Source organism: Cornus florida, unplaced genomic scaffold (genome assembly GCF_030987335.1).
Source record: "Cornus florida cultivar Cherokee Brave unplaced genomic scaffold, ASM3098733v1 CherokeeBrave_3.0.0_Hap2_Chr01, whole genome shotgun sequence".
Lineage (NCBI taxonomy): Eukaryota > Viridiplantae > Streptophyta > Magnoliopsida > Cornales > Cornaceae > Cornus > Cornus florida.
In genome coordinates, this window is record NW_026775571.1 from 43,386,435 (window position 1) to 43,406,771 (window position 20,337).

The following is a 20,337-nucleotide window of genomic DNA, read 5'->3' on the forward strand; positions in this document are numbered from 1 at the left end:
TTCGTTTTTCGGATACTATGCGCTATTTCGTCTTTTCCCTATTTTGTCATTTTCCCTATTTTGTCTTATCTCTGTTTGTCAGTTTTTGGCACAACCTCACTTCTCATGCTCGGAGTTGGTTTTTGACTTCACGTGCCTTCATCTTGAGTGGTTTCCTCGAAATACGTATCTTTATTTTTGCAAGAAAGTAATCTGGTTGCTCCCGGTGTCCACAGGGGCATAGATGCAAAGTTCTTTGAAATTATTTTCTTTTCTTGGGGTGTTTTTCGTAAATATCTTTTGAAGATATTTTATTTCAGGGGTTTTTAAGAAAATATTTTTGGAAGAGATTTTCATTCTGGGCCATAAGTGCAGTTTTCACTTTTTGGAAGGGCCATTGTGCAATTAATGAAAGTTATTGCAAAATGTCTTGTTTTGAGCCTGGATCCTCGTACGGGATTCATTTTCACGTTTCGTCGAGTTGTGTACTCTTGGAATTTCCTCCTGGTCAATGTTTTCCAGTTTCAGGGTTTTTGGCCCTAGTTATCGCCAAACTTGTTTTGGGTATAACTTTCTGCTCGGGACTCAGTTTTTGACGCCAGTTCTTCCGTTATTCATATTTTTATCATTTTGAATCTTTTTTATTCACAAAGTTTTTCCATTTGAGCGCATCTACTCAAATTTTACTTTTTCAGACCCGACGGGACCCGTTCGGGGTACTTTTTGAGATTTCTATAAAAGGGGGGTGAGATATTTCATTTTTTATCTTCTCCCCTCTTTATGCATGACCTGGAGCTCCCATGGCAGCCCAAGGGTGCTGCCATCTTCTCTCTCCTCTTTTGGTTCACTTTTCCTTGATGGAAAGTCATCGGCCTTAATGTTTGTTGTTCCCCTCGCCGTGCTCTACCTTTCCCCCTTATTAGAATTCAGTTTTGACCATTTCTTGAGTTTGGTTTTGAGGTTAAGTTATGATTTTGATGGGGCTTTCATGGGGGTTATGTTCACGGCGTTGTCCCCGACAAACCTAGTAGTTTCGTCGGATTCGGAGCTGTTCCATTTTGATAGCTTTTGAGATTTTTATCTCAAATTATGGTGGGGATGTTCTAAGTTTAAATTCTTGTTATATAGCATGCTTGTGATGCTTATACTACTTGTTTGCATGATTAAATATAAAATGTAGAGATTTTATTATTTATTTTTCTTGTACGGGATCTAATTTTTCCGGTTGCTCATGACTTGATTTAAACATGTAGCATGATATTATATTGCCCCATGATATGCTTATTGTCGTGTATTAAAATTAGAGCATTTAAATAAGTACTAAAGCTTTTATTTAAATATTTATCTTAGGTGAAAGATTAATTCACATGGCCTTAACTAGCTTGAAATCAATATGTGTTAGCATATTAAATTAGGCCTTAGCATGCTCTCCAACATAGTTGAATTTGAAAGTAATTGGAGGTGTTTTGAAAATTAGTAATTATTAATTAATTAAATTAATTAATTTGCCCCGAGTGCACTATTCACTCTATTTGAATTCCGACTTGATATTCTTGATTTACATGCCATATAGCTTCACATATATTTGATTTAGAATATTCAGTTAGGTTTTGAAACCTTTTATTTAATTAAATTCCATATTTAAGATTTAATCCTCATGGTGATATACAACTTGGAATTGTATTGTGGCATGCTAGAAAATTAAGTTTTGATATGGTTTTTCCCATGTATTAAATTGGGATTTATTGCATGAAAATTGCAACTTTTGTTTTATGTTTAACTTTAGTGAAAGTTTAATTCGCATGGTCGTAAATTGAATGAAATAAACTTGTAATGTGATATTACATTAGTCCTTGGCATGTTTTCCAACATAGGTTAATTTGAGAGCATTTGGTTAAGTTTGAAAATCTAGAGATTTTAATTAAAAGAATTAATTAAAATCTAGTTTGTGGTCCCATTAGCTTAATTAAGGTTTTAACTTGATATTTGTATTGGCCATGACTTGTTTACTAGTATATATTAATTTGGAACTATTAGAAGTTGTTTTAGAACCTTGGGATTTAAATTAGCATGATTTATTGAAGTTCTACCTTATTATTGTATTTAAACTTATGAGCTTATGTTTTCAATATTGAATATATTGTTATCTTGCGTAATGATTTGCACACTTCATATTTAACATCATTCATGCATAGCGTGTAACGAATCGCACACTGAAGATTCGACATTCATCATATCATATTAGTTGTGAACTTAGACATGTATTGTATAGGTTTCCAAATTTGGTTGTGCTTAGTAGATAGTTGATTATCTTGCATATTCCTGTTGATTTATACGTTGTTGCAGAACTTGTTAATTTTGGAAACTTGGGGATGTCGTTATTTGACTATGGCTATGACGTGGTTCTAGTACGGGGGATAGTCCCTCTATATAGTCTAGTGCGCACATAGGGAGGTTACCCATGGGCTAGTAACCCTAAAGTAACTATGTTGTCGGTCTGATCCAGCGTGACGTCCGAGTATCCACTTTGTTTGACTTTGCATTTCATTTTCAAGTTGATAACTAGATGATGTTGTAACTTGTTGTTCCTTATTTATCGTTCCATTTTAAGTTACATGATGTTAACTTTGCGAAATTATGCTTTATGCGTTGTATTGGAAGTTCCAATATTGGTTAAATTGCATCGATATTGAAAATTGTGTTTTGACGTTCTAACAAAGCTTAGGATTGATCCTATTGATTCATTTAGAACTTAGACGTTAGGTGGCATGAACCACCACTATTATTTTGTGCTTTAGATTCTAAGTTGATTGCTTTGAGAACTCATACCTTGTTGCATTCTATAACATGCTCTTTTGTTATTGAATTGCATGGAAAATGTGATTCTTGTTAACTTGTATTCAAATATGCTTTTGTTATGTTATATGGATTACTCTAGACCTAGTTCAATTGTATTGAAAATGTAATTCATGCTAATTTATGCTCAAGCATTCTTCTTACCGTGTTCTTTAGATTATCCCAACCATGATTCGTTTCATACACGTATGTATATCATGATTCTTGTTACTTAGACTCTAAGGTAGCTTAGGATGCTCCCCGAGTCTCACTTGGATGTAGACGTTAGGTGGCATGAACCCCTTTAACATGCTTCACCTTAAGGTGATAAATTTGTAAAATACTAGGTCGATGCATGCTCATCTCCTACGAGTAGCTTTATGTTACTCACCCCTACGATACTGGGACATATTTCATGTACGAAGACTTGGCTCATGACGCCTAGCATTCCTTGGATGTCGTGTAGCTTTCAAGTTTCCATTTCATGCGAATGTTAGCATGAAATGTCATTTTGTAGACTTATATGTCAAAATATGTATATTTGATTCCATGTATGTAATGTGTACTTAAGTACATTCCTTTCAATGTATTTGATGTGTATGAGATGAGGCTGGAGGCTAATGACCATTATATTGTATTCTATGTACTTTTTAACTTCATGAAATATTGTGAAAATCTTGAAAAATCACAAGTCATTGCTTCACCATGGTTGCATCGGGTGTGGGAATTCCATTCTCATTCTTTCATAGGGTCTCACAAATCATGTTTGAAGTGTGGCCAAGGGCTAAATGGTCATTTGATCCCGTTTTGTATTTTTGGATTCCGAGTTTTCATTCCAAGTTCCATTTTTGCCTTTTTGCCCGTTGGGGGGTCGGATTTTGTATCGGTGGTATTTTTAAGTCATGGACCATTGTAGCACGTCCAAATAGGTAAGTTACGTTTGTGTGCATGGTCGTTTCCAGGCAAAACCTTATCGTTTGTGTTTTGAGCCTCTTGTGAATTCATTTCGTATTTTTTTTGCATAATCTGACCTAGGGGCATTCTGGAACTTTCATATCATTTTTATTTTATTCTTTTGACATGGTCGCTTAGAAAACATGATTTTAGAGGGGGTTTCTTTTTGTGTTTTTCCAGAAAATGTCATCTTGGTGCCGAAAATCGATCGCAAAGTTCAGCTCTTAGTTTTTTAATTTAACAGCTTTTTGGACCTCCATGACTAGATTTCATGGAGGGGCATTTCGGGCATTCTACATTACATTTTTTTTTTTTTATTTCTCTCATGAGTCACATAGGAAACTCATTTTTGAGGGGAGTTTCTTCTTTGTGTTTTTGCAAAAAAATTCATCTAGGTCTTCAAATTCAGCCTCTGTTCCAGATTTTTTCTGAAAAACAAACCACACAGCAGCTTTATAGGCTGCTGCCAGCCGTGTGTGCACCCAGCGCACGCGCAACGCATGGGCGTGTGCTTGGGCGTGCACATGGGTGCGCGCATGGGCGTGTGCATGGGGCTGTTATGGCCCCTCGTCGGGCCGCTGCGACGTCAATTCTTCTTTTGGGCTTTTCTCCTTCGTTCGGACTCCGATTGAAGTGAATTTTTTTTTGAACTTGACTAATTTTTCACTGTATTTCCAACGGTATGCTCGGTTGCACCAGGTTCTTCCTGAATAATTAATAGTTTACCCTTTTTGCCTTAAGTGCTCGTTTTTCTTCGTCATGCCGTTTCTCTTTCATCCGGACTCCGAATCATGTGATTCTTGAGTCCATCTTGATTAGTTTTTCGTTGTCCTTCTAGCGGTGTGCTCAGTGGCACCCGAATCCACATTTTTTAGAAATAACTATTTTGCCCCTGGGGGCTTATTTGTCATATTTTTAATCTTTTGCTCCCGCATGAGTTCTCATTGAGTTCCACTACCTCATGGGAGGTCACTTTGACTTCCTAAAGTCTTGTTTCTTGCTTCCACATCTGGATCCGTTATCGGGTCAATCTTCAGTTCATCACAGGACACGCTAGCCTAAAAACCAGGGTCGTCATAGAAAATTAAGCCCAAAGAATGTTTGAGAAGAACTGAAGAGGTTTGTAAATGATATAGGTCTTCATATTTCGTGATAGTGGAAGTGCTCTGCAACTTTTGAGAAGAACTGAAGATTTAGGTTTACAAATTATATGGGTTTACTATTTTTTTTAGACAAAAATGACGTAGTTTGATGCCTCTTCCCTATTTTGTAAAACAAAATAATTTTATATATTTCATTTTGACGCATACTATAGCGCTAAACAAAAGGAAAAAAAAAGGCGCTAAAACTTGGCGCTACTTTTTTTATGGAATTGGGGACGGTATTTAATAGACCGTGCCAAAAAATAACATTTTTAGGGACAGTTCTTAGGGTTTTGGTGACATATTAGATTGACTATCCCTAAAAGCTAGTATTAGGGACAGTAAAATTTGCTCGTCCCTAATAAGAAGATCTTCAGGGACAGTTTTTTAGTGCGTCACTAAAGGATTGTCCCTAATAGCCTAATTTCTTGTAGTGGGTTTCTAATTCCCAATTTCTTGTTCTCTTGTGAATTTTCTTTCAAAATTTGTTGTCAAGCATGTTTAATTTGGGTTGATTGCTTTTAAAATGATGTAATTGTTGTATTTGAAATCTATGTTTATGTGTGCTGATGGAATTATGTGAAAAACATGCGTAAATTTTAATTTCCATACCTATGGTATTTATTAATTTCCTAGAAATTACTATAACCTAGAGGGAACTAGGGAAATCACCCTAGCATGGTTGAGCTAGCTGGGTCCCAAATGACACCGCGGGGATACCAAGGGTCAGGGACAGTAGCCAATCCTTCTCTCGTGTCACTGTGGACTCACTAACGGACGGGTTATATTAACAGTTTGAAAATTGATGGATTTGGATTTTTAAAATGGAGAGTGATATACATGGCATTGCATTTCATGGCATGAAATTGTTTCATTATGACTTGAGTTTGTATTTTATTTTTCCCAACTTAGTATGATCCCGTTGCCTTATTTCTATTCATTGTTTGGATTCACGGGGTCACAAGTGGTGTGTCTTAGGCACCACATACTGAGCAAATTTTGCTCACCCCTTATTTTAACATTTTCAGGGCAGGTTAAAGAAGTAGTGGATGCTGACCCAACGAAGCATGAAGAGGACTAAAAATCTATTTTTGTCTCTTTATGTGTATTTGCTAATCTTTTGTTAAGTCTTAAGCTATAGTAAAGTGTATTAGTTTTGCAAACCATGGCTATGTATTGTAACTATGACACTTGATAGTATTTACAAGTAAAGTGGGACCATATAAGTATTTCATGATGAATGGGAAATGCAGTTATATTTTGACCAATTATAGATGTCTTTAACAATATTATGTCGTGTTCTATTGCCTTGAATTCAGAATTTGATTGCACAATAGGTCTAGCATAGGCTTTGTTTATAACAAGCACAGTTGGAGACCATTCCAGTGAGTTCAGGGGTGTGAAGCCTTGTTTCGGCCGGTTAAACCTTACCATCAGTGGACCGAACCCCTTCACTAGCCGACCGTCAGGTATTTTGGAAAGTCCGTAGAGCATTCATCTTTGACAACCGTTTCAGCCGACCGACTATGTAGGTCAGCTGGCCGATCCTGCCTTGTCAGCTGGCCAACCAAGGGCTATCAGCCGGCTGTTCTTTCCTTTTTGACCTGCATCATTTGACCCTCTCTGTAAGGTTACACCTTAGGGTATTTTGGGACCCTGGACTAACTCACATGACACACACAGGAAATGGATTATATGACCTTGTTGGCCTCGGGTTTGGGTAAGGACCCGGCTAACGGTTCGGACCCATGGGTGCGGGTCGTTACAAAATTGGTTTTAGAGCATTAGGTTCGAATACCTTTCGGATAACGGGTAGTGGCTTACCTAGATGGGATAGAGAGTTGACTTACATTGTTTATGTGCCTATGTGTTAAAGTGCTTAACTGTTTAAGCAGCATGCTTACTTATTACCTGTTTAAGTGTTTATTATTTTGAAAGGCATGCCTATTTGCTAAGTGCATACGTGTTTAAATTGTCAATACATGTAAATGAAGTGTTTATGTTAACTGTAAGCATTCCATATATGATAAGGCAGGAAGTATGAGATATACGATGGTGGCAAGAAGTAGGCACGGTTAGTGCAATTTTCTTTATGATAATGTGACAAGTAATGAATATAGTATTGTGGTTTCATTCATTTTGTATACATGCATATCTATATTTTTATGTGTTTATGCAGTCGAGCATGGGATGGTTGTGTGAGCTTTAACCTGAGTTGGCGAGGAGCTCGGTTGCTCTAGGGCGATTGGGTGCCAGTTCCTATCGAACAGATGGCTTAGTCTTTTAGCTCGTGGATTGAACTATTTTTCATGTAGCTATTTTTATCCTCTTGTTACCTTTTATGTGGTGCTTAGAGCATGACTTCAAACAGGTTGTATTTCAAGGCATAGTGACTGTATTATGTATGAGTGTCATGTTTTGGTGTGTGGGTTTTGGTATGACCATAGGAGGTTGGTGTTAGTGACTTGGGTCATGGTTTGGTGCAGAGGTTCTTATCGAACCGGTCATGGTAGGTGTGACTGAGATTGTTTAAGTCACGAATGTAGTCTGTGAGTTGTAGATGTGTATCTTGTGGTATGATTTAAGGAAGCTTGTTGGTTCTGACTATTGTGGGGACTTGTTGGACTTTATAGGTCTAGGGTGACGTAGGACTGATTGTAGATGTGGATCATTTCGTGGTCTTGTAGGAGTCTATTTTAGAGATTGATTTGTCGAAGGGTGATCTTCATTTCGGAAAGCTTCAGGGGTGTGCTAAGGGTAATTGACTCTCGGTGAGTTAATTACATGGCTCGGTCGGAGAGCGGAGTTCGGGGTTGGTACGGCTGTCTAGAAGGTCTCGAGGTGAGGTGTATTGGTCAGTTCTAGCTGTGTATTGCAGGGTTGCACGATAAGGCAGGTAGTACGGGGTCATTGGAGTGCTTAGTTGTTTATGGATGAAATGATAACTGGTGAGTATGGTGTTATCAAATGAATTGTGTTTTAGAATTTGAAAGCTGTGGATTCGGGTTGTATTTCAATTGTGTTTGACATATCAGGAGATAGTGCTCGGCGTTTGAGGATCTAGAAAGGTAGACTGATGATAAGAATGAGTGGAACGAGGTTGATTTTGTAGACTTAGTTGGTAGGCCATTTGATTTTGTCGAGGCCAAGAGTGTTCTAAGGAACAGTGAAGAAGGGAGGTAGTGATGTTGAACCTGGAGTATGAGGTTTTCTCATTTAGGCACATAGATCGCCTTAGAAGGAGTGGATTATGTTATCGGCTAAGTGTTAATGATTGATGGCATCATTGATGGTAATGAGGTGACAGTCGGGTGTTGAGGATTCAGGGCTTTATGCTCATTTTTGTTTTGAGGATCTATCGGCATGGTATTGTCATATTGAGGTCTCTTTCTAGTGGTATGCTGTAATGACCCAGTCATTTCCTTCCTTTCTTTTTTCTTCAAATTTTACGTATAAATTTTTTCGTTGGAATTTCTTTTCTGAGTTCAGTTTCTCGTCACTTAGTGTCATCTCGAGTGCTCGAAAATAGTTTCTGAGACTCTTTCCTTTGGATTGACAATTTCCTTAAAGGACCGCGTCATTTCCATATTGTTCGTTTTTTGACACTATTTACTTTTGTCTTTTTCCCCGTTTGTCACTTTGTTGGCAAAACCTCACTTTTCATATTCAGAGTTGGTTTTTGACTTCACGTATCTTCATTCTAAGTGGTTTCCACGAAATACGTATCTTTACTTTTGTAGAAAAGTACTATGGTTGCTCTGGTGCCCATAGGGGCACGGATGCAAGGTTCTTCAAAAACACTTCGGTTTCTTGGGGTGCTTTTTCATAAATATCTTTTGAAGATATTTTATTTTGGGGGTTTTTAAGAAAATATTTTTAGAAGATATTTTCTTTCTGGGCCAGTTTTGCAGTTACCCTTTCTTGGAGGGGCTGTTGTGTAATTAATAAAAGTTATTGTAAAATGCCTTGTTTTGAGCCTGGATCCTCATATGGGATTCATTTTCACATTTCATCGAGTCGTGTACTCTTAGAATTGTCTTGCGGTCGAACCCTATAGTTTTCGGGTTTTTTGCCCAATTAGTGCCAAACTTGTTTATGGTATATCTCTCTGCTCGGGGACTCGATTTTTGATGCCGTTTCTTCCGTTGTTAATATTTTCTCATTTTGGTTCTTTTTCATTCATGGATTTTTTCCTTTAGAGCACGTCTACTCAAATTTCACTTTTTCGGACCAGGTAGGACCCCGTTCGGGGCACTTTTAGGGTTTTTTTTTTTTTTTTTTTTCTATAAATAGGGGTCTCTAAAATGAAAAGTGAGATATTTTCATCTCTTTCCCCTCTATTGGCCGGTAGCCATGGAAGCCCATGGGGCTGCCATCTTCTCTTTCTTCTTTTGGACTTCTTCCCTTTGTTAAAAAGTGGTGATGCCTTAGGCTTTATTGTTCGCCTTGACGAGGCCTTCGATTCTAACCAATTGGAATCCCATTTTGGCCATTTTTTGAGTTTGGGTTTGAAGCCAAGTTTGGATTTTGGTGTGACCTCCTTGGTGTTTAATGATCACCTCGTTGTCTATAATGACTTAGTCATTTCCTTCCTTTCCCTTTTTCCTCAGAATTTTACGGATGAATTTTTTTCGTTGAAATTTCTTTTCTGAGTTCAGTTTATTGTCGCTTAGTGTCGTCTCGAGTGCTCGAAAATGGTTTCTAAGACTCTTTCCTTTGGATTGACAACTTCATTTGAGGACCGAGTCATTTCCACAGTTTTCGTTTTTAACATTATTCACTTTTCGTCTTTTTCCCTGTTTTATCCTTTTCCCTATTTTGTCTTTTCCTCATTTGTCACCTTGTTGGCATAACCTCACTCCTTGTGCTCGGAGTTTGTTTTTGACTTCACGTATCTTCATTCTAAGTGGTTTCCACGAAATACGTAATCTTTACTTTTGCAGAAAAGTACTTTGGTTGCTACTAGTGTCCATAGGGGCATGGATGCATTATTTTTTAGAATCTTTTTCTTTTCTTGGGGTGTTTTTCATAAATATCTTTCAAAGATATTTTATTTCAGGGGTATCTAAGAAGATATTTTCATTCTGGGGCAGTTTCGTAGTTAACCCTTTTTATAGGGGCCATTGTGCAATTAATGAAAGTTATTGCAAAATATCTCATCTGGAGCCTGGATCCTTGTACAGGATTCATTTTTACATTTTATCGAGTCAGGTACTCATAGAATTTCCTTCTAGTCATTTTTCTCCAGTTTCAGGATTTCTGGACCCGGTTACTGTTGAACTTGTTTGGGGTATATCTTTCGGCTCGAGACTCAGTTTTTGACGCCGTTTCTTACGTTATTTATATTTTCTCATTTAGAATCTTTCTCATTCATGGATTTTTTATGTTTGAGCTCGTTTACTCAAAATCTACTTTTTCAGACCTGGCGGGACCCTTTTGGGGCACTTTTGTGATTTTCTATAAATAGGGGACTTCAAGAAGAAAAATCAAATTTTTTTCATCTTCTTCCTTTCTTGGCCGGCAGCCATGGATGCCCATGGGGCTGCCACCTTTTCTTCTTCTCCTCCACTTGATTTCCTTTTCTTCTTCGGCCTTAACGTTTGTTGTTCCCCTCGATGTGCTCTACCTTTCCCCCTTATTAGAATTCATTTCTAACCATTTATTGAGTTAGGGTTTGAAGCCAAGTTGTGATTTTGATGGGGCTTCTTATGGGTTCATGTAGATCATGTTGTCCCCGACAAAACCCTTCGGTATCGTCGGATTTGGAACACTTTTTTTTCGGTGGGCTTTTGAGATTTTTATCTCAAATTGAGGTAGAGGATGTCTTAGGTTTATATTATTGTTGTATTGATAGCTTTATAAGTATATATAACTTGTGAGCATGCCTTGTTCAAGTTTTTAGAATTTAATTTATTTATTTTCTTTTTTTAGGATTTAATTTTAATTATGGTGTATAGTTTAGAATTAAATTGTGGCATGCTAGTAAATTAGGCCTTGGTGAGTTGTTTAACATATATTAAATTGAGGATATTTGGATATGTTTGAAAATCTAGAGAGAAAAATTAATTAGTTAGCTTAATTAATTTTGTTTTAAGTGTGTATGTCACTTAAATTAATATTGGATGTAATAGGATGATAATTCCTTAAAATGTAGTCCGTTTAATTACCATGTGAGCATGCTACTAACTTGTCATAGAATTAGTACTTGTAGCCCCTAAAGATGGTAATTTGACTTAGCATGATAGGTGATATCATTGTCTTAAATAGCTTATTTAAATATATCTTGTGTATGTATATAGCTTGTTAGAATATTACAATTGCTTACCTTGGGAGCTTGTTACTAAATTGTAGCTTATTTAGTACTTGTGGCTTAGGATGGTAATGTGGTTCAATTGTTGTAAAATATTCTTACTTTGTGATTCAACTTACTTGTGCATGTAAATTGATTCCTAGACATTATTTGAAATGTATAAGTTTTGTTTAACTTATTGATTTTACATAAGTTTTAAACTTATTATTTTTAGAGGCTTGTAAGGATCATGTTCATATGATGGCTAGGGTCTGGTCCTAGTACGGATTCGTGAGTTTCCTAAGTCATATGAAGTGTGCAGTAGGTAGTACCTTGTGGGTCGTAATTACCCCAAATAACTTATACACCTGCGCATTAGGTAGTACCTTGCGGGCTAATAACCCGGAATAACGTGATTGGTCTGCAGCCAAGGATCCTAGTCTTTCCACTATTCAATTTCGCATTTAATTTCAAGTTATTAATCATGGATTACATGTAACTTGAGAATTGATGCTTACTTTGGGTATTTGAATCCTATTTTGTATACTTGAAACTGTATACTTGCTTTTTGTATTTAGATCTTATTTAGTATACTTGAAACTGTATACTTGTTTTGTGTATTTAGATCTCATGTACCATACTTGAACTTATGTCTTTGGTTGTGTGTCTAAACCCTAATTAGTATACTTACGCATTGTATGTCTGATTTGTGCAATCGGACTTCATTATGTATACTTGTGTTGTGTATGCTTGTCTTATGCGTAATTCATTTAGCTTAGTATACCTGTGCCTGTATACTTAATTTATGAGTTTTCCATGTTAATTGTATGTTTGTATATGCATGCTTATCTAATACATAACTTGTTTAACATGATTTAGGGTACTTGAGCATGTATGCTTGTATGTCATGTATCATGTTTTAATACAGTTTAGTATACTTGAGCATGTATGCTTGTATGTCATTGTTCATTTCAATTGCATGAGTAGCTTAGGATAATCCCTGAGTCTCATCTTAACATAGACGTTAGGTGGCATGAGCCCCTTTAACATGTTTCACCTTAAGGTGATAAAATTGTAAAATGCTAAGTCGATGCATGCTCATCTCCTACGAGTAGCTTTGTGTTACTCACCCACGTAGTGGGGACATTTTGCAGGCACAGGGACCTTGACTTGGGATACACACTATGCCATGGAAGTTTCGTAGACTTGAAGTAACATTTTCATGAAAATGTTGGCATGAAATCCTATTTGTAACCATGTAAATCAAAATTTGTATTCTTTGATTCGTATATGTAAAGTATACATAAGTACGCTCATTTTAATGTATTTGATGTGTATAAGATGAGGCCGGAGGCCAATGACATGTATCATGTAATCTATGCACTTTTGCTTTTATGGTTTATTATGGAAATATTGTAAAATGCTAAGTCATTGTCTCATAACTTTTGTGTTGGGTGTGAGAATTTCATTCCGTTTCTTTCATAGGGTCTTTATGATCAAGCATGAGGTGTGGACAAGGGCCAAACATCATTTTGTTCTAGGTTTCACATTTTAGTTCCACTTATAGCATTTTAAGGCATTTTTGGCTGTAGAGAGGTTATATTTTGCATTTGGGTTGTTTTGACGCCGTGGACCATTAGGACGCGTCTTAAATGACTTTTTATATTTGCATGCATGTCCACATTTCACAAAAATCTTGAGTTTAAACTTTGGAACTATTTTTGGGGGATTTTATTAGTTTTTATGTAAAAACCTTGCATTGGGGTGTCAGTTGAGTTCCTTTTTGTTTTGGCGTGTGTTTAGATGTTTGAACTGGGTTAGGAAATGTTTTGAAACATATTTGGATCATGTAGGATGCATGTAGAACCCTAGAATTGGCCCAAGTACCATTTCCACACGTTGCAGCAGCTTTTCATAGCTGCAGCAGATGTGTCGGCCGGCTGGTGGAGCACCATCGGTTGACCGACGATTCTCGAGACTCTATTCCAGTAGGCTTTTTATTGAAAACCTTGTTTCGGCCGACTGATGATTGGGTTTTGGCTGACTGATGATTGGGTTTCGGCCGACCGACGGTTGAGTTTCGGTTGGCTGACCCTTGCCTTCGGTCGACCGATCCTCCCTGGGGCAATTCCTACATCTTTTCCTTGGACAACTTTGTTGTTCTAACTTTGAGGGATCATAACTCTTTCATTTCTTGTCCAAATTGGTTCATTCTTGAGCCTAACTTTGAGAGCATGAAGTTAGCTTTCCAATGGTACCAACCATTCATCAAAAATCCACCTATAGTGAGAGTTATTCCAGTTTTAGTGAGGTAGGTTCGTGGTAACTCTTAAACGAAAAAGGCCACTTCATTTTTATTTCACATCTTTTCCGTTCAGACTCAGAATCAGGCGATTCTTGAATTTAACCTTGTTTATTTTTTCGTTGTCTTTCCAATGGTGTGCACGGTGGTACCCATTTTAGTGTGGAATGACCATTGTACCCTTGGTTCATTTCTTTTAGGGTTAAGCATTCTTGCTTCATTTCTTGGCTCATTTGAGTTCCATAGCTTCATGAGGAGTCATTTTGGTGCCTTACGGATGACGTACATCTCTAGTGGCCATTTTGTTTCTTTTACTTCCATATTATGGATCTGTTTTGAGTCATCACAGGACACACTGGGTTTGTAAAAATCGAGGGTCGTCACATTGTCCCCAACAAAATCCCGAAGTTTCGTCAGATTCGGAGCGGTTTCATTTTGGTGGGGATTTGAGATTTCATCTCAAATTGAGGTAAGGGATGTCATAGGTTTATATTTGAGTTGTATTGATTGTTTTATAAATATATATAACTTGTGAGCATGCCTTTGTTCAAGTTTTAGAATTTAATTTAATTATTTTCTATGTTTAAGATTTAATTCTCATGATGGTATATGACTTAGAATTAAATTGTGGCATGCTAGTAAATTAGGCCTTGGTATGTTTATCAACATATATTAAATTGGGAGAATTTGAATTAGAATTGTAACTTTTATTTAATATTTATCTTTTATGAAAGATTAATTCACATAGTTGTAACAGGCATAAAATTAACTTGTAATGTGATATTAAAGTAGGCCTTAGTATGTTTTTTAACCTATGTTAATTTGAGAATGTTTGGAGTTGTTTGAAAATCTAGAAAAAATTAATTAATTAGCTTAATTAATTTTATTTTAAGTGTTTTAATCACTTAAATTGATATTTGATATAATATATGTGAAGACCGTGTTATGTCCTTTAACATATATTAAATTGAGGTTATTTGGAATTGATTTGAAATCTAGAGATTTTTCATGTTAGGTTAATAACCTCTTGAAACTTATTATGTTTAATTACCTTGTGAACATATTACTAATTAGATATAGAATTAGTATTTGCGGCATCTTAAAATGGTAATTTGACTTAGCATGATATAGGATATCATTATCTTGCAAAGCTTGTTTAAATATATCTTGTGTAGGTATATAGCTTGTTTAGAATATTACAATTGATTACTTTGAAATCTTGTTACTAAATTGTAGCTTATTTAGTACTTGTGACTTAAGATGGTAATTTGGTTCAATTGTCGTAAGATATTCTTGTTTTGTGTATAAATTGCATATTAAGAACTTGACATATCATATGCCATTTACACTTGAATTCTAGGACATGGTTTATGTGGATTCAACCTTACTTGTGCATGAAAGATGATTTTTATGCATTATATGGTTTTGTATAAGCTTGGTTTAACTTATTGAGTTTATATAAGTTTTGAACTTATTGATTTTTGGAAGCTTGTAAGGATTTGAAAAGGTGATGGCGAGGGTTTGGCTTTAGTATGGAGACAAGAGTTTTCTAAGTCATAAGTGTGCACTAGGTAGTACCTTGTGGGTCGTAATTACCCGAAATAACTTGTATGGCCTCGTGGCCAAATATCCTAGTCTTTCCACTATTTGATTTTGCATTTAATTTCAAGTTGTTAATCATGGATTACTTGTAGCTTGAGAATTGATGCTTACTTTGGGTATTTGAATCCTATTTAGTATACTTGAACTTGTATACTTGCTTAATGAGTTTTAATTTCATTTAGTATGCTTGTGCCATGTATACTTGTCTTATGTGTATTTTGTTTAGCTTAGTATACTTGTGTTTGTATACTTGATTACTCTATATATATATCAGATACTTGTGTATGTATGGTTGATATTGCTTATGTCGTTTAACATGATTTAGTATACTTGTAAATGTATGCTTGTATGTCATATATTGTGCTTCAACATTGTTTTGTATACTTGAGCATGTATACTTGTATGCTGTAATTCATTTCAATTGCATAAGTAGTTTAGGATGATTCCTGAGTCTCACTTTTGATATAGATGTTTGGTAGCATGATTCTTTTGAATTGCTTCATGTTAATGTAATAACTTTGTAGAAAGTTAGGTCGATGCATGCTCATCTCTTACGAGTAGCTTTATGTTACTCACCCCAAAGTTATCGGGGTCATTTTTCAGGTACAGGATTCCAGATTTGGGGATTTGCAATTGCCTTGGGTGATATGTATAATTGAAGTTCTTTTAAATGTATTCTTGTTCACATGCAAGTGTCAGCATGTTTATCCTCTCTTTTAAAGTTGTTGTGTAATGTTCGGTTTAACATATCATTTTTCAATTTCAGGTATGTAATGTGTGCCTAAGCACACCTTTTGACATCTATTTTATGTGTATGTATAACATGAGGCCAAGGGCCATTAATTTTAAAGTTCACAAGTATATTTTAAACTTGCTTCTGTTTTGTTATTCGGCAGTCAAAACACCTGACCATGTAAGTCCAAATGCTTGAACCTTTTGTTAGAATGGTTGACCATGTAGGTCAAAACGCCTGACCATGCAAGTCCGAACGCTTGAACCTTTTGTCAGTATGCCTGACCATGTAGGTTAGAACGCCTAACCTTGATGAGTACGGAACTAGTGCTCAGCCTTGATGAGTGCCAAATGAGCGCTCGGTGCTTTGGCGTTGGACAAGTGTTCGTCTATGCCTTAGAACCTTTCTTTCTTTTGCTTTGATCATCTTCTTCATCCGGACTTCGAATCAAGTGATTCTTAAGTCTAACTTCATTCATTTTTCATTATCTTTCTAATGGTGTGCACAGTGGCACCCATTTCAGTTTAGAATGACCATTAGCCCTTGGTCCATTCCTTGGAGGGTTTTGAAACCCGAACTTCAATCTTGTTTCCGTTGATACACACTGCACCTTTACAGTGTAGTGCTCTTCCTCTTGCCTTGGCAAGTTGGAATCTAAAACATAAATTATTGCATTGGGTAGTGACTCATTTACCCAATCCTTGAGGCTCAAATCTCCAGTAAATAAATCATCAATGGGTTTTCTTCTTGTAAATGTTTCCATCAACATAATACCATAACTGTAAACATCACACATTGTTGATACTAATCCTTCCGATCCATATTCTGCATCCAAAATAATAATTAATTAAATGAGTTGACGTGTCGTGATGAAATTGAAATTTTGTTATGAGAAAAAGAATGCAAGAACTAACATTTGAACAAAAATTGAAAACTAAAAGCTTCACCTGGTGCAATATACCCAATTGTGGCTAGAGTTTTGGTTAGTGCTTTGCTATCCTCCTCTTCTAAGAACTTTGCCATACCAAAGTCACTCACATGTGCAACTATATCTTTATCTAGGAGAACATTGCTATGTTTGAGATCACAGTGAACCACAGGTGTTGAGTAGTCATGGTGGAGATATTTCAATGCACACGCGACATCTATCATTATGTCTAATCTCTGTAAGATATCCAACAAGTAATTGTGTGAATACAACAACTTCTCAAAACTCCCATTAGGCATGTAGTCGAGTATCAAGGCCTTGAAATCAAGGTTAGAGCAACTACTAATGACTCTGGTGAGATTCCGGTGATGAATATTACGCAATATTTCGCATTCTGTCTCGAAACTCTTAAAATCGGTTTCTTGTTGTAGATTGAATACCTTTGTAGCCAAAACCGTCCCATTTGTTAGTTTGCCTCTGTAAACCGAACCAAAACTCCCCATTCCAAGTAAATTACTTCACTAAACCCATCTGCTGCTCGGACAAGTTCATGGTATGTAATTCTATCATGTATAGGTATCAATTCAGCTTGAGTTGGAATTTTATTCTTCCTCCATCGACTTCTTAGGCACAAAAATATAATTGTTAAGGCAACAAATATTGAGCCCTCACTGGAGGGGCTATGTCTAGTCAGCGTGAAACCGATCAACGAGAATAGCTAAACTCAATTTGGGAAAAAAAAATGGCAAAATAAAAAATTTATAGTGGAACAAAAGTTCAAAACACAACTTGCGAAAGTTTCCCGAGTATAGGGGTCGTACCTCTCAGGTTATTATCTCGAAGATGAATAACTTTCAAAGAAGTAATGTTAAATATGGAAGATGGAATGAGACCATTGAGATGAGCACTTGCCATTGATAATCTCTCCAAATTAAGAAGATTACCAATGTCTTGCGGAATTTCACCTGCAAAAGAATTTCATAACAATTACCACCAATTCTAAGCAGTCTAAGCCTTTAATTATTAATAATCATATATTATAATTTTCATACAATCAACTAGGGAAAAATAAAATTATTCATACAAATCATATTTTCTTAAGCAAATATGATTGTATGAATTGATAAAATAAAACAAAATAAAAAATTAAAGGTAGTATGTGTAACAGAACCTTCCAGGTTGTTATTGCCAATATATAAATTCTTAAGCACTGTTGAATTCTGAATCCCTGTAGGAATGGGTCCACTAAACCTGTTAAATGAGCGACAAATCTTGAAGTTCTGAGCACTCGAATAAACTTGATGGAATTTGACCATATAACTGGTTCTGGGATAGATAAAGCCCTTGGAGGTTTGGAAGACGATGGCACAAATCCATTGGAAGATTACCAGATATGCCACTGTCCGTAAAGCAAATAATTTTCAGTGACGAGATGTTGAAGATGGTGAGTGGTAAAGAACCTGTGAGCTCGCTATACTACATATCTAGAATCTCTAGCTTTGACATGTTGGACAAGGAAGGTGGGACAATACCTATAAAACTATTGTTACCAAGATATAACTGTTTCAGTTCAGTTAAAGCACCAAAACTTGATGAAAGCTCTCCACTAAATTTGTTAAACCTCAAATCCATGAAATTCAATCGACGCAGATGAGCTAACTCATCGGGCAGATGAGCATTGAAATTATTTTTACTAAGGTTGAGTGAAATAAAAGAAGACAGGTTACCTAGGTGTGGATGAATTGTACCTTCAAAAGCTATATTAGATAAATCTAAGGATGTCACTCGTAGGTGGCAAGTGCCGCAAGTGACTCCAAGCCAGTTACAAGTGGAGGTTGCTGTGGACCAGTTGTTAGCCAAGACACCATTAGGATCAAAATGTCGGGAAACGTACATGTTTTAAAAAACTTTCTGAGAGATTTTCATACATAAATCTTGATTCATTACATAGAGACAAGTTTTATGGAAAAATAAAATATGATATATCATTCAATTAATAAATTGAATACTTACATCAAAGGTTTGAGTAAACCTTAAATCTTTCCTCTAAAGTAAATGTTTCCATTTATTACAGATCCCTTTGCTCGATGCCTTCTCCTTAGATCTCCATCTTCTTGATAGTGATCTTACTTTTAAGAATTACTTATAAGCCTCCATGAATGACTTTAGAAAACTAGGCTTGTGGGAGCCTCCATTAGATGAGAAAGCAAACCCTAAAATCTTAAGAGTGAAACAATATATTCCTTTTTTTCTTTTTCCAAAAGTCTCTCCTAAAATATACATGGACCCATGTATATATAGGCAAAATAAAGATAAGGAAAGTAAACAATAAATCTTTCTCAATCTCTAATTCACATATCTCAAATCTAATAGGATTCCAATATAAAGTTGGGCTATGAATGAGAATCTTTGGGCTTATTATTTTGTTGGCTACGATGAATTAATAATTGGCCCGGTCCATGGACCCAATTAAATTAATTCATTAATTAATTTCTACTCCACTAAAAAAATTAATTGAACTCCAATTAAATAATAAATAAGTTCTAAGTCAATGTTGCACTTTGACTCCTCTATACATAATTAGTTATCAGATAAATAAAGCCATCAATCCGACTACTTAATTAATATATTTATTTTGGTACCTTTGATTATTTCTGGCTTGATCACAATAAAACATTTGTTTGACAAAAATAATAATTTAAATAAATAAATATATAATAAATCATTTTGTTTAAAACATACGAAGGATTTCGAATTTACTTTGTGATCAACCATAATCAATACAAAATAAATACAAGTAGCAATGATACAAATATTGAAAATATAACCCTCTAACTATTAATTACATAATTACCCAAAGTGCCGGTCTAAGGATTCCGAAGATTTCGCCGAACAAATCAAAGTAATTACTAATTAATAAAATAGTCTATACTTCTCTCATGCTTAAGAGTCAAATGCCATGACGGTGATAGGGAGCAATTGCATATGATGGCTCTCGCAATATATCTGAAGCTACCGTGGATCTAGTTCAAGTCTTAGTTAATAATGAGTTCATTCATCATTACCGACTATGAAGCCATCACATACATATATAAATATCTCTTGTAATCAAATGGACACTATCAATTCTATAATGAATTGAAACATAATACATTGAATTCACTAATTATATAAATCATAAATATTTCAGATATGTCAGGAACATATGTCACTATAATCCAAAAAGGAATTTGCTATGCCAGGGTATATAAATCCCAATAGCTCCCACTTACCCTCATAGCGAATTCAAATTGCATTTAACTCCAATGTTAACTAGGTGTTGATCAAACTATTGATCGATGACACCTTTGTAAATGGATCAATAAAGTTGTATTCCAATACAATATCCTAGTCATGAGTACATTTTATTGCTGGACAATATCATGCAAGATATGATAGTTCCTTTCAATGTACCTTGTTCCTCTATGGAACCTTGGGTCATTGATTTGGACTACTTCTACACCATTGTCGCAATGTAGCTCAATAAGCAGGTTAGTATGCTCCACAACCTCTGAATCAGTGAGATCAAACTAA

At 35.8% G+C, this 20,337-nt stretch overlaps 1 protein-coding gene across 1 annotated transcript in view; it reads right to left on the reverse strand.

The window, feature by feature from the left end:
• The window catches only part of LOC132271386 (probable LRR receptor-like serine/threonine-protein kinase At3g47570), a 49,191-nt gene extending 31,924 nt beyond the window's left edge, over positions 1 to 17,267 (reverse strand). Inside the window, exon 1 of the mRNA XM_059772744.1 lies at positions 16,784 to 17,267. Coding sequence (XP_059628727.1) covers positions 16,784 to 17,267 — 484 coding nt within the window. The remainder of the gene's footprint in view (positions 1 to 16,783) is intronic.
• Between the last annotated feature and the right edge of the window lie 3,070 nt (positions 17,268 to 20,337).